Source organism: Aedes albopictus, chromosome 2 (assembly GCF_035046485.1).
Source record: "Aedes albopictus strain Foshan chromosome 2, AalbF5, whole genome shotgun sequence".
NCBI lineage: Eukaryota > Metazoa > Arthropoda > Insecta > Diptera > Culicidae > Aedes > Aedes albopictus.
The window spans coordinates 195787039-195800051 of record NC_085137.1 but is presented as its reverse complement, the minus strand read 5'-3'; the positions used below and the strand labels follow the sequence as shown (position 1 = coordinate 195800051).

Here is a 13013-nt window from a genome sequence, read left to right as displayed (position 1 = left end):
GAATACCAGACGTCAACGTTTCACTTTTTTATTTCTTTTCTTTTTTTTGGAGTAGGGAAAAGCCAGCGGGAGTGTGCTCAAATGAACCCCTGCACGAGCTTATTATTTTGCATTTGAACGGTGCCTTGCTTGCAGAAAATGAGATCATTTCCATGGTCACTTGTTGGTTTCACTTGTTCATCGACTTCAAGGCAGCGTACGACAGTATCGACTCCAAAGAGCTATGGAAATTCATGGACGAGACTGGTCAAAGCGTCGATGGACGGTGTATGAAACTGCATATGGGATTCGAGGGATCTATTTTTTTAAGATTACAGTTTGAGTTGATCAAACTATGGTTTCTCATCCTAATATTGTTGATTTTTTTTACTGTATTAACGAGATGTTTAGCCCTAGGCTAGTTCATTTCTGGACCCACGCTTTACTTCCCTTCCGAAGGAAGAACTCACATTTTGTGAGTTTGTCGGGAGTGGGATTCGATCCCAGGTCCTCGGCATGTTAGTCAAGTGTTCTAACCATCACACCAGGTCCGCTCCACATATTGTTGATTTAGCTTTATCTTGAAATTGATGTTTTACTGAATAAATTAAATGAATGAGTGCTAGGGCTTTGGTTACACAGTTTAAAGGCTATTTCATGTCTCAGGGCATTCCAACACATACCTCATCATCATTTAAGAGAAACCCGTAATTCCTCCTGTCCCAAATCGAAAGAACGTTAAAACAATTACCAGCCATTTATCCCAGATTACAATGGTGCCCCAAATTGCTCTGCATCGTAAAACACTAATCAAGTGGTAAAGTCTTAATTTTCGCCGGTTTTCAATCACCCAATCCGTTGCGTTGCCTACCCGTTGTTTTACGACACATACAGGGTGGAGACATCACTTTCCGTTCGCCACCTCACCTCACTATAATGACAGGGGACCAGGCGTGAAAACTAGAGGTACTAGTCCAGTGAATCGGTCTCTGGCAGCAGCAGGGTGGACGATAATAATAGAAATGATTAGTAATGGCGCTTCCACTCCACAGTCAGGCGATAAAAGGCGAGAAATTGGAACAATTGATAATGTTACACCCCTCTTATTCCACACGAACAGACAACCATTCAAAACTCGATGGATTAATCAAATGGACAAACTACGGCGTGGCCGGCCGTAGAAGCCCATCTGATAGGCATCGCGCGATTGTTGTTGCTTGAATCAATAACTTAATCAACTGGAGGCTCCACTACCCTCCTATCTACCATAGGCTGAGCACTGGGCACTAGGCATCATCGTACGCAAGTTCCAATAAGTGGGAAGTGGGAAAACTACGATGGATGAAAAGAACCCGATCGGATCCCCGAGAGAGAGAGGAGCTTCTTCTCCACTGACGGGGCTGCTGCTGCTGGTGGTTCTGGTTGCCAGGTGGATTGGAGGTTATTAATGATTTGAATGAGGAATGATGCGAGCAAGCGCATCAGCCAGCCAGCCAGCCAGCGAGCAGTTCAACCGTGGAGCCGAATCCAGCTGAGTCATGACCTTTTGTTGCGGTGCTTAGTGGCCTGAGAAAACCGCGATTCGACCGTACAAAACTAATCGGGCAATGATACACAGGTGGGAAACTCGTTAAAATCGATCGGGCTGGAGACTGCGGGCTGTTGGTTGGTTGGAAGGCAAATTTGGAAAACAGTGATGGAATAATTAGTGGAATAATCAAGGATCAATGAATTTCATTAACCTAATGTCCGCTTTGTTGGGACCGGAATGGTTCCAATCGGTTGCAGTTAGCTTGGAATGAGTATAAGCATAGATGGGCGTAAAAATGATCTTTGCTTCTCTGCAGTTGATTAGAATACATAATCCAAAATGCACTAAAAAAAATCAAGGAGGTTTTGAACTAGATGTTACTAGACACGGAATAACCTACAGCATCTCCACAGTTTTTTTTGGAAGGAAATATTTGAAATTAGGCTAGATGGTATGTAATCCAGGGAGTCACCAACAGTTTGTGATACAATAATACGCACCACGTTGATTGTTGGATGGAGTTTTCAACGACGAATTAAATTTCTGGTTCGACAGTGCACTGATGGGTATAGGTATAGATATCATTCCAAACTAAAATAAATCAATTAGTCTAGCTGAGTACTATTATATCGCAAAGTTCTTCGTAGATGAGCTAGCACATATCTAATTAGAAGCTCACAATCAATTGAACAGCATGAAACTCAACACCGACTGGAACGCACAACAAAAGTTCCCCCCAATTTTCGAAGAAAGATTATCCTAAATACGTTTCCACCTTGTTGCATCCATTCCAAGTATGCATGGATAAGTCCTTGCACCCTCCGCGGCTTTCAAGTCACATTTGATCTCTGACATTCACCAAATCCTCCTACATATATGGCGGCACCCTCACCAACTGACACCTTCAAGGACGAATAACAAAAACTAGTCCAGCCCAAAATCCCCAATTCAAGGAACTGTGTTTTTGATTGGTGACCGACGCGATGCGGCAATTCCTCGAAAGTGAATCGACTGCGACCGGCTTTTTTTCATATTGAGTGTTGCGTGACTTCTGATGGAGCCGCAGAGCCGACGAAATGAACGAAAGGTGACACCCGATATGAACCCGCGGGTGGTTTCCCGTAAATGGGGAATCGATGAGAATCCTTGCAGTGTCGAACTTTACGTTGAAATGGTGTGCTGTATGAGTGTGGTGGCGAGAACACTAAAGAAAGTATTTAACGATATCAAATATACACTCCCGATCAAAAGTTTGGGGTTACCCCCTCAAAAACATGTAATTTTTTTTAGGCCCATCACCAAATCACTTTTCCATGTTTTACGAAAGTGACCCCAAACTTTTGGTCGATGACATGAAGAGTTAATTCACTTAATAACTTTTTTTCCTAGATTTATAAGTAAAAAGCAGTTTAAAGCTTATAGAAAACAGGATATATTACCGCTCTCATCATAAAATTTGGTCGACCCAATTTCCAGCGAAACTGCCGTAAGTTTATATTCATTTTTTAGAAAATTTGGCAACTTTGGCCCAAAAGTTTCTTTTAAATCATGTTCAAAGTTTCTATTATCTTTTGAATGAGACCTAGGGTTTGGAAATCGGACGCAAATTGGCGGAGATATGAGCCTTAAAAAATTACATGTTTTTGAGGGCCTGACGCTAAATTTTTGATCGGGAGTATAATTGGTACTTCGAGCACCGACGAACCGACGTGACAGCTAGAACAAATAAATTCAAATTTGTTGTCCCCGACGCCATGATGAAAAATAGCCGAACACTACCGCCTCCTCTATAACGGTTCGCGTTGTTTTGATAGCTTGACTCCAAACCCCCGTGTATTCATATAGGAAGAGGTTCGCGCCTGCGCTGATTTGACAGAAGCGTTCGCTCGCTTTGCTGGACGACCGTTAAATTTGGGGGGGACAGTTTTGAATCACCACTGTCACGTCGGTTCGTCGGTGCTTTGAGGTATTTTATACAGAAACAAGTCTTTGCTCGAAATTTGCGCGAAGCTATAAGATTTACTGGATTCTGTGAAACAGGCCTACCCTGCGTACCCTGCGTGATTTACAAGCATTTTCGTTACAAAGTTCTGTGTGTCTCGCGGTAAAGTATAAAAATAGTAAAAAATGAAAGTCATAATTTAAAAATGAATTGGGAGACAATGTTCTTAAGATTAGAGCTAAGGTTGTTTTACTGGAAAGAAGTAGCGAGTGGAGTTAAGAGTGTGTTGTGTACAGGGGTGACAGATGAGGGGGATTGGGACTGTTTAAAGTTCCCAAAAAAATGTTTTTGAGCATAAGTCATCAGATATACATGCATGGATGGTAAAATTGAATGAAATTCGTGCATCCTTATGCAGCTACGTGCTGACAAGTGGTGAGTTCAATGTTTGTTTATGAATCTCACAGAACTCCCTTGAGTATAGATCATCGAACCTTACAAGCGTTATTAACCTGGCACGTTTTGAATATTTTCTGAAACCGCTTGAAACGTTCATAAAACGCATTAAAACGCCTCTGAAATCCCCCTGAAGCTCACCTGAGAGCAGTGATCCAACATGTATTTTCAAAACCCGTAGCCAGTGCTGAAAATGACACTTTGACATATCTAAATTCAACCACATCCAGCTCATTTTAGAAGCTCAACCTGAGAATATAGTATATGAAAAACTTGTGCGGCTAGACCAGTTCTATAAGAAAGTCACGAAAAAACGCTCTTTTTTGAATATTTAAGGTAAATGTCACGGACTACTATGTCACCATGAAGATCATTGGCATTATTCGAAGGTAGTCCGTGACATTTATCTTAAACACTCGAAAAAGATCACAAGTTTTTCATATACCATATTCTCAGGTTGCGCTTCTAAAATGAGCTGCATATGGTTGAGTATAGATATGACGAAATGGCATTTTCAGCACTGCCTGTAGTAGCCCCTCTTAAACCCCCTGAAAACCTCCTATAACGTCTATGAAACGCGCTGAAAATCCTCTGAAATTTCCTGAAACGGCTCAAGAAACCCCTGAAACCGCCTATTATCCCCTGTAACGTACATGAGAACCTCTGATAAGGGTAGGCGGGGCATATACTTATCGACGCCAAAAACTAATAAAGGAATAAGTAAAAAAATAAAATTAAAATCTATTCGTCGAAATTTCGACCAAAGTAATAAAAATTGCAAAATTTCATGTTTTCAAAAACGTGTCAAGTTGTTAACTGCGTTTTGGGGGTGGGGAATAATGAGCCGCCTAGGCGGGGCAGAATGATCAATCCGTATTTTGTACATTTTGAATACTAATTTAGCTATTTATTTATTTATTTATTTTAATTCAACCGACCCTAGCGTTACTGCAACAGCTTGAGCTGAGCTTGCTTGAGCTTGATTGACCGCCCGTAAATGCTACTCCAGTATCGCCAGACCAGCTACACTCACACAAGGAACCAATGAGATTATCTTCCGGGGACTAGCAGGGGCATCTTCAGTATGTGAGCGTTGATGATTTTCTATTTTTAGGCGACAATGACGCCTGCTACGTCAGGTTGGGGAAGGGGAAGGAAGTGATGATTGCAATCGTTTGTATTCACATCAGACCGAATATACCTCTGCATCTGCACAAACGCATGCTGATGTCGGAGTGTTGGTGGGATATGGTTGACAGAGGGCTCACACATTGGTGCGTGGATGCCAGGCGTAAAGTGATAGATTAGTACGATTATTTATTACTATGAAGCAATAGCGGCACAGTTCGCTTGATTGCATAACTTGTAGGCGTTATCTGATAGTTTGATACTGTGCTGTGAAAGTTGAAAGGAAGGGAAATGACTTTTCAACCGTTTCTGGTTCCAGCGATGGCTATGAACATATGAATATACATGAGTTGTATATATAGAGAGGAGAGTATAGAGAAAGTGGATGGAAAGATACAATGTAGAAGGAAAAGGACGGGCCAGCGATTGAACCCATGACCTTCTGCATATGAATCAGAAGCGGTAGCCATTAGACCACCAAACCCGTCTTAAAAGACACTACACAGTCTTCAACCAGAGGTTGTACAGACTGAACAAGCACTAGCATTAGACAACGGACAACACACATAACACCCAGTGGCTCATTGGGGAATTTAATTTTCCGTTTGATGAAAAATTTTCCCAGTCTGGTGCGGGAATCGAACCCACATTCCGAGGCTTAAGAAATGTCTAGATGACTGACGCCTGTAGCCGCACGGCCACGAAGCCCACCAACCCAAGCGTTACTACAACAACCCATGAACATTTCGGGTTTAACATATAAGGAACAGCTTCAGAGTCACAGAATTCGCTTTTGCGCGGTAGTGACTCTGGATGTAAGGAATGCGTTTAATAGCGCCAGCTGGTCTGCTATTGCCGATGCGCTCTTGCGTCTGGGGATACCGGAGTACCTGTACAAGATTCTCGGAAGTTACTTTCAGAATCGTGTACTAGTCTACGACACGGAGGTGGGTCTGAAGTGCTTTCACATAACCTCAGGAGTCCCGCAAGGTTCCATCCTGGGTCCGGTGTTATGGAATGTCATGTACGACGAGGTGTTGAGGTTAGAGTACCCAGTGGGAGTGGTGATTGTTGGATTTGCCGACGACATTACGCTCGAAGTCTACGGTGAAACGATCGAGGAGGTAAAGTTGACTACCAACCACTCGATCAAGGTTGTGGAGGCGTGGGTGCGGTCCAGGAAACTGGAGCTGGCTCACCACAAGACAGAGGTGACGGTTGTTAGCAACCTGAAGTCGGAGCAGCAGACGGAGATCAGTGTAGGAGAGTGTACTATCCTGTCAAAGCGCTCCGTCAAACACTTGGGCGTGATGATCGACGATAAGCTTACCTTCGGTAGCCACGTCGATTATGCCTGTAAAAGAGCCTCCACAGCTATTGCGGCACTGTCCCGGATGATATCTCCGCGGTGTACGCCAGTTAGCGCAAGCTTCTGGCTAGTGTTGCTACGTCCATACTTAGGTATGGCGGCCCGGCGTGGGGCACGGCGCTAAGTACTAAATGCTACCGACGGAAGCTGGAAAGTACTTACAGGCTTATGTGCCTGAGGGTTGCGAGCGCGTACCGTACCGTGTCACACGACGCTCTCTGCGTCATTACTGGTATGGTGCCTATCAGCATTCTTATCAGTGAGGACATGGAGTGCTTCGAAATGCGCGGCACAAGAGGCATACGCAGGACTGCCAGGATGGCCTCCATGGTCAAATGGCAGCGCGCGTGGGACGCACAGTGGGATCATTCTAAAAAAAAGACGATCAAAACCTCTAAGAGCCGTTAGATGACATTTTAGCATATAGGTGTCTTTGGAAGATATGTTCAGAAAAATCTTCTCTATTTTTATGCATATTCACTGTATGGTAAAACTGTAGGGTGAACCCGAGCAAAAAAATATTTTTTCAAATTTTTTTTTAGAGGGTAGATGTCTTCAGCAAAGTTGTAGAACAAGTAATTTCAAGTAAATTTGCTGAAGACACCATATAGTTTGGACTTCATTTTTAGGGAGAAAATATGAAAGTTTAAAAAACAACCTCAAAATCAGTTTTTTGAACTTTTCCATGATTATATCGTAAAATTTCAACGTGATATGTTCTACAAGTTTGTAGGTACTACTGGAATACACTATCTTGCCGAAGATACCAACTCTGTAAAATTGAAAATTGCTCCAGTAAACCAATTTTTTTGAAAATGTTTCACTATTTTCACTATTGAATATTTTTTGAATAGCCACTTTTTGGCAGCCGTGCCATCAAAATTTCAATGCTTTATCATGTCCAGAATAGACCAAAAGTGACTTAACAATCGGGTCTGATAAGGCACTTTGATTTCTGATGCTATTTTAAAAGTCATTTTTCAAAGAAAATATTCACAAATTTTATACAAATCAATTAATACAAACTGAAAACTCACGAAAACTTTTCGACATTAATATTTGTTAATCAAAATAGTATTCTTGTTGAAATAGTCTACATTTCTAACACTGTGGTTGACTTTACATTGAATATACGACAAAAAATATCGCTTTTTAAATTTTTAGATGAGTTTTTAATACCAATTAAAAACTGTGTTTTTTCTCTAATTTTTCATTGTAATTCCCAATGCATTTGTTTATGTTATAATACATACATTAATTAATCAACTAAAACAATGATAACATTTTTTTTTTCATTTGCTATGTTAACATTATAACTTTGGTTGAAAAACTAAAAAGGCGAAAATATAATGAATGCCTCTACAAGTTTTGTGTTGAAAATAAACAAAATAAAATAAAACGAGTGAAACATTGTAACATCACATTGAAATAGCCAGTATCTGTAAGAGATATTCTAGGTTGTAAATCTTACGTCATGATGAAAATTCTTCAGATATTTTATTGAAATTGGTTATGCTGTTTGATACTCTTTAAAATTTATTTTTTCCAGTTTTCAAGAACTGCGTCCGTTAGGTCGATTCCTGGATACTTTTCCGGAGGAGCCTTTAGTTTTAAGTTTAAATTATAACGATTTTTTGAAAAGATAAGTTGTGCCTTCTTGAGAAAGATTTCGTAGATGAGAAAATCACTCAAAGAGGCTTTTCCCCCTTTCAAAACTTGTAGTTAAAAATAAATGACACTGACAGTTGAAATAGTCTACATATATTCAAATTGTTTTTTTATTCAGAATAACTACTTGGATGAGCTAAAAATAATATCGAAAGGTTGTATGGGATTTGTGAATATTTTCTTTGAAAATTACTATTAAAATAGCTTCAGATATCAAAGTGCCTTATCAGACCCGATTGTTAAGTCAATTTTAGTCTATTCTGGGCATAATGAACCATAGAAATTTTGACAGCACGGCTGCCAAAAAGTGCCTACTCAGAAAATATTCAATAGTGAGTTTTTAACTCATCTAAAAATTAAAAAAGCGATATTTTTTGTCGGGTATTCAATGTTAAGTCAACCATAGTATTCGAAATGTAGACTATTTCAACAAGAATACTATTTTGATTAACAAATATTAATGTCGAAAAGTTTTCGTGAGTTTTCAGTTTGTATTAAATGATTTGTATGAAATTTGTGAATATTTTCTTTGAAAAATGACTAATAAAATAGCATCAGAAATCAAAGTGCCTTATCAGACCCGATTGCTAAGTTACTTTTGGTCTATTCTGGACATGATAAAGCATTGAAATTTTGATGGCACGGCTGCCAAAAAGTGCCTATTCAAAAAATATTCAATAGTGAAAATAGTGAAAAATTTTCAAAAAGTTTGGTTTACTGGAGCAATTTTCAATTTTACAGAGTTGGTGTCTTCGGCAAGATAGTGTATTCCAGTAGTACCTACAAACTTGTAGAACATATCACGTTGAAATTTTACGATATAATCATGGAAAAGTTCAAAAAACTGATTTTGAGGTTGTTTTTTAAACTTTCATATTTTCTCCCTAAAAATGAAGTCCAAACTATATGGTGTCTTCAGCAAATTTACTTGAAATTACTTGTTCTACAACTTTGCTGAAGACATCTACCCTCTAAAAAAAAATTTGAAAAAATATTTTTTTGCTCGGGTTCACCCTACAGTTTTACCATACAGTGAATATGCATAAAAATAGAGAAGATTTTTCTGAACATATCTTCCAAAGACACCTATATGCTAAAATGTCATCTAACGGCTCTTAGAGGTTTTGATCGTCTTTTTTTAGAATGATCCCACTGTGGGACGGTTCCACCAAAGGAAGGTGGACCCATAGGTTGATACCGAGGGTAGATAGTTGGCTTAATAGGCGCCATGGGGAAGTTACATCCCACCTGACACGGGTCCTTACAGGTTGCTTCCGACAGTATCTACACCGTTTCGGGCATGCGGATTCACCCGAATGCCCAGTGTGCAATGGTTTAGAGGAAACGGCGGAACACGTTTTGTTCGTGTGCCCGCGTTTTCGCACAATGCGTGACCGCATGCTTGCCACATGCGGGGAGGACACAACTCCGGACAACTTGGTGCAGAGGATGTGTAGGGATGAGTTTGGCTGGAACGCCGTTTCAACGGCTATTACCCACATCGTCTGGGAGCTACAGAGAATGGCTAGTCCAGATGCAGTACAAGAGGTGGTCCAGGGGTTCGAAGTCGGCTTCGTAGGCAGAGTTTCCCATTGCTCATGTGTACATAAATGTGACAGCGAGCCTCCCACCAAATTGTCTCCCAGCTCTTCAAAATCGCAGTGTGCTGCGCTGGTAGGAGGCTCCCGAAAATCTGATGGGTGCGAGCTAGGCACATAGCTCCCGGGGAGCTCGTCTCATGCGCTGCGTGAGCTGCTGGTATCTAAGGTGAAAAACAACTTCTTGGTAACGAAGAACCTCAACAACTTTTTTCGTATACAGCACAAGTGTCTGGTTGGTCTATGCGATACGACTAGGGACTCTCAATGCAAAGGTTAAGGTTTCAATTCTCGTTCGTTTAGGAAGTTTTTGTCGCGAAATTTTCTAATTTAATCAGCGCATGAGACGAAGCTCATGAGACACATCTTGAGAAAAATGAGGCGCACAACTTTCAGTCTCAAAATGTACTGTGCTCCTGGGAGCTTGCTTGCAATGTGGCTCCCGTACATGGGACTACAGCACGTGTACATCAACTCTGTTCGTAGGTCATACCGGTGCCCTGCGGTCGAGATCGACCCTTACAGCGATTAAGTGGCCGCGGAGAGGAAGTCCCGGTAGCGGTGCTGTCGTGGCGTCGGTCTACTGGGTTGGATCCGAGCCCGCGGTTGGAAAGGGGTCCCCGGCAAGGGTCGGGGTAGGTGAGACCCTGCTGTCTGCGACCTTCGGTGCATCTGATAGGGCCTGAAGGGTAGTGATACCCTTCCTTTGCGGGCAGGTCAGATCTGGTTGCACGTGGGCATCAGTTCTTGATGTCTGCAAAGCAGTTGGGCACGGGCGGGGTTGACCCTGCCCGCCTTCCGAGGACAAAGGGAGTGGCGAGGACCACTCGGAAAAACTGGCAAACCACCAGCATGCTACCGTGATGGACTCTCCAAAGCGAGTCATCGATGTTCGTTGCTGCAGGCTACGCAGCTAACCTTGAGGGTGCGCCTCAATGCCTTCCTGGTGGTTCCGGAGAGACGAAGTGTTTGGCGACCATAGGAATGTGTTTTAGTGGGTCGAGGAGAGAGTAGTCCTGGCTTTTACTATTGTTGTAGAAGACGGCCTTAAGCCCACACTACCCTAACCTTCCTGTTAGGGTGTATGTTAAGCAGATTTTTCCCCCTATGGTTCAAAAGAAAAAAGGTAGGTACCTGGAGGTCAGGTCGGGGGCATTGATTTTGGGAGCAAGTTTTAGGAGGCATTTCAGGAAATTCCAGCGAATTTTCGACGCGGTTCAGAGGCATTGCGCACGGATTTTCGGTGCTTCCGGAGGGCCTCAGGTGAATTACTTGGGGCCGGGTGTTTTAGGGAGAATTCAGAGGCGCTTCAGGAAATATCAGAGGATTTTCAAAGACATCTTCACAAAAACTATTGAAATTCCATGGAAAGGCATTGAAATGCTCCCTGAAACCCTCATAGTTTCATTAAAATGCACTTGAAATCTACGGGTATCCAGATATGACCAAAACTGAAACACTTCGAAACGCCCCTGAGCGGTTCGCAGATGGCAAGGAAAGTGTTACAATGGTAACGTCTACCGTGCAATTCAAATGGAGCTTTCACTTTTCCTCGCGGAAAATAGTCCACAAAATTCAGCAGCCTTCCCTTTTTTATTTTTTTTTATTTTCTGTTTTTTTTTTTAATTCGTCTTTCGATAGTTCTCCGCGATTTGCAATTAATTTCTCTAGATTTAATGAAAAGTCCTTCGAAGCAAACCCTAAATTTGGATAATAGATGATGATTTACGTTAGTATTTCAAAATTAAATTTTCAAGATCATGAATCTGAAAAACCAAATGGTGTTTTGCGCTGAAAAGTTGATCTATTGGTTATTCGCTAGTGGTGACCGCAAACGATCAACTTTTCAGCGTGAACTGTTTAATATTTGGTTCTCTTGAAAATTTGACTTGTGGCTTCGTCGCACGAAACTATTTTTACTTATATATGTATTTTTTTTTTTTGTTTTAAGATTGTAACATTCTAAATAGATAGTCACTCACCTGAATAACACCAAGCTGGCCATACTACGGATGTCTCCGATGAGTCCACCTCCCTCATGATCTCATCCGCGAAACCTCGAAACAAACGGCGCTCATTCTACTAGGTACTGGTCACCGAAATCATCGATATTCAGAACCAGGACACAAAGTTTCAAACACATATGAATGCACTTTATAATAGACCTTTGACTGATTGTCACGAGGAAGGAAGATGAAGGTTCACTCAATAGTTAGCAGATAAGCAGTAGCAAACTAGGTAGGTTGGTACGTACGTAGGTACGTGACTTCGATATAGGTAATTAGTTTTTCTTCCGACACGAGGCACCAAGTGTACAAATACGACGGCTACTTTAGTGCACTGCTGTTGCTGTTGAAGCTGACGGCGATGGTGTAAGGGTGGCGAAGGTGAAGTTTTCTTATCAGTTAGTCGTTTGGGTAAACAAGACACACTTTTATCACTTGTGCGGTTTGAGTAGTTGGAGCCTTTGCTTCTAACCTTTTGATTTGAATTCTATTATTTTCTTGCCGAGAGAGAGAGAAATCCTATCCGGAGGTGATCAAGGTTGTTTCGTTTCTTGGCGAACGTGGTTCTGATGAGGAATGTTGTTCTGTGTGAAGCGGCTTCAAGCACGTTATGTGAAAGAAAAGAAATAGGATTTGCAGTTAGTAAAGAGGGTTACTTTTTAAAGACGTCGCATTGCTTTGTTTGTGCTAATAGTCAAAAAATATCTTTGGTATATGATTCGGTTTAACCATCCAAGAAATCTTATTTTTAATTCTGATCAATTTTGCGCCATCAAAATGCGTTTTGGAAACATATTTCTACCTTTCTTGTAGTCTAATCTACAACTACAAACGTGTGTTCCATCTTTAAATGATCGAACCTTCACAAATCCTCGCCATCAAGTGCAGCACCACCGCACTATCTAACTTCCAACCCTTACCCATCTTCAATCGGCAGATTATACCGCACCGGTTGCCCGGTGTCGGTTTATCCCTTTCGGGACGGAGCTCAAAAAAGTGAAATTTCCATACAAATTGCTCAACTTTGGCTCTACTGAACTCTGACATTTCCCAAAAATTCAACAATTATTTTTCCTCATTTGAAAGAACTATTCCTTATCTTTCGATTTCAAACTTTGACTACCTAAATAAATCGGAAATAAAAAATATGCGACAGATAAAACTTTTTAATGTTTTACGGTTTTTGCCCACTTTTTGTTTACCTTGTTGTGGTAAATTTCACAGGCAACGTAAACAAAAGTTTGTTTGCACACATTCAAGTATAAGTAATGGCTGAATTATTGAAACAGTTTACATCACATAAAACAAAGTCTAAACAGATGAAAAAAATATGCAA

At 41.2% G+C, this 13013-nt stretch overlaps 1 protein-coding gene across 1 annotated transcript in view; it reads right to left on the bottom strand.

Moving 5' to 3' along the window:
* Nucleotides 1-12284, bottom strand: part of LOC115266941 (myosin-G heavy chain) — a 310572-nt gene extending 298288 nt beyond the window's left edge. The window contains exon 1 of the mRNA XM_029873641.2: nucleotides 11654-12284. Coding sequence (XP_029729501.2) covers nucleotides 11654-11711 — 58 coding nt within the window. The 5' untranslated portion in view covers nucleotides 11712-12284. The remainder of the gene's footprint in view (nucleotides 1-11653) is intronic.
* Nucleotides 12285-13013: the final 729 nt, after the last annotated feature.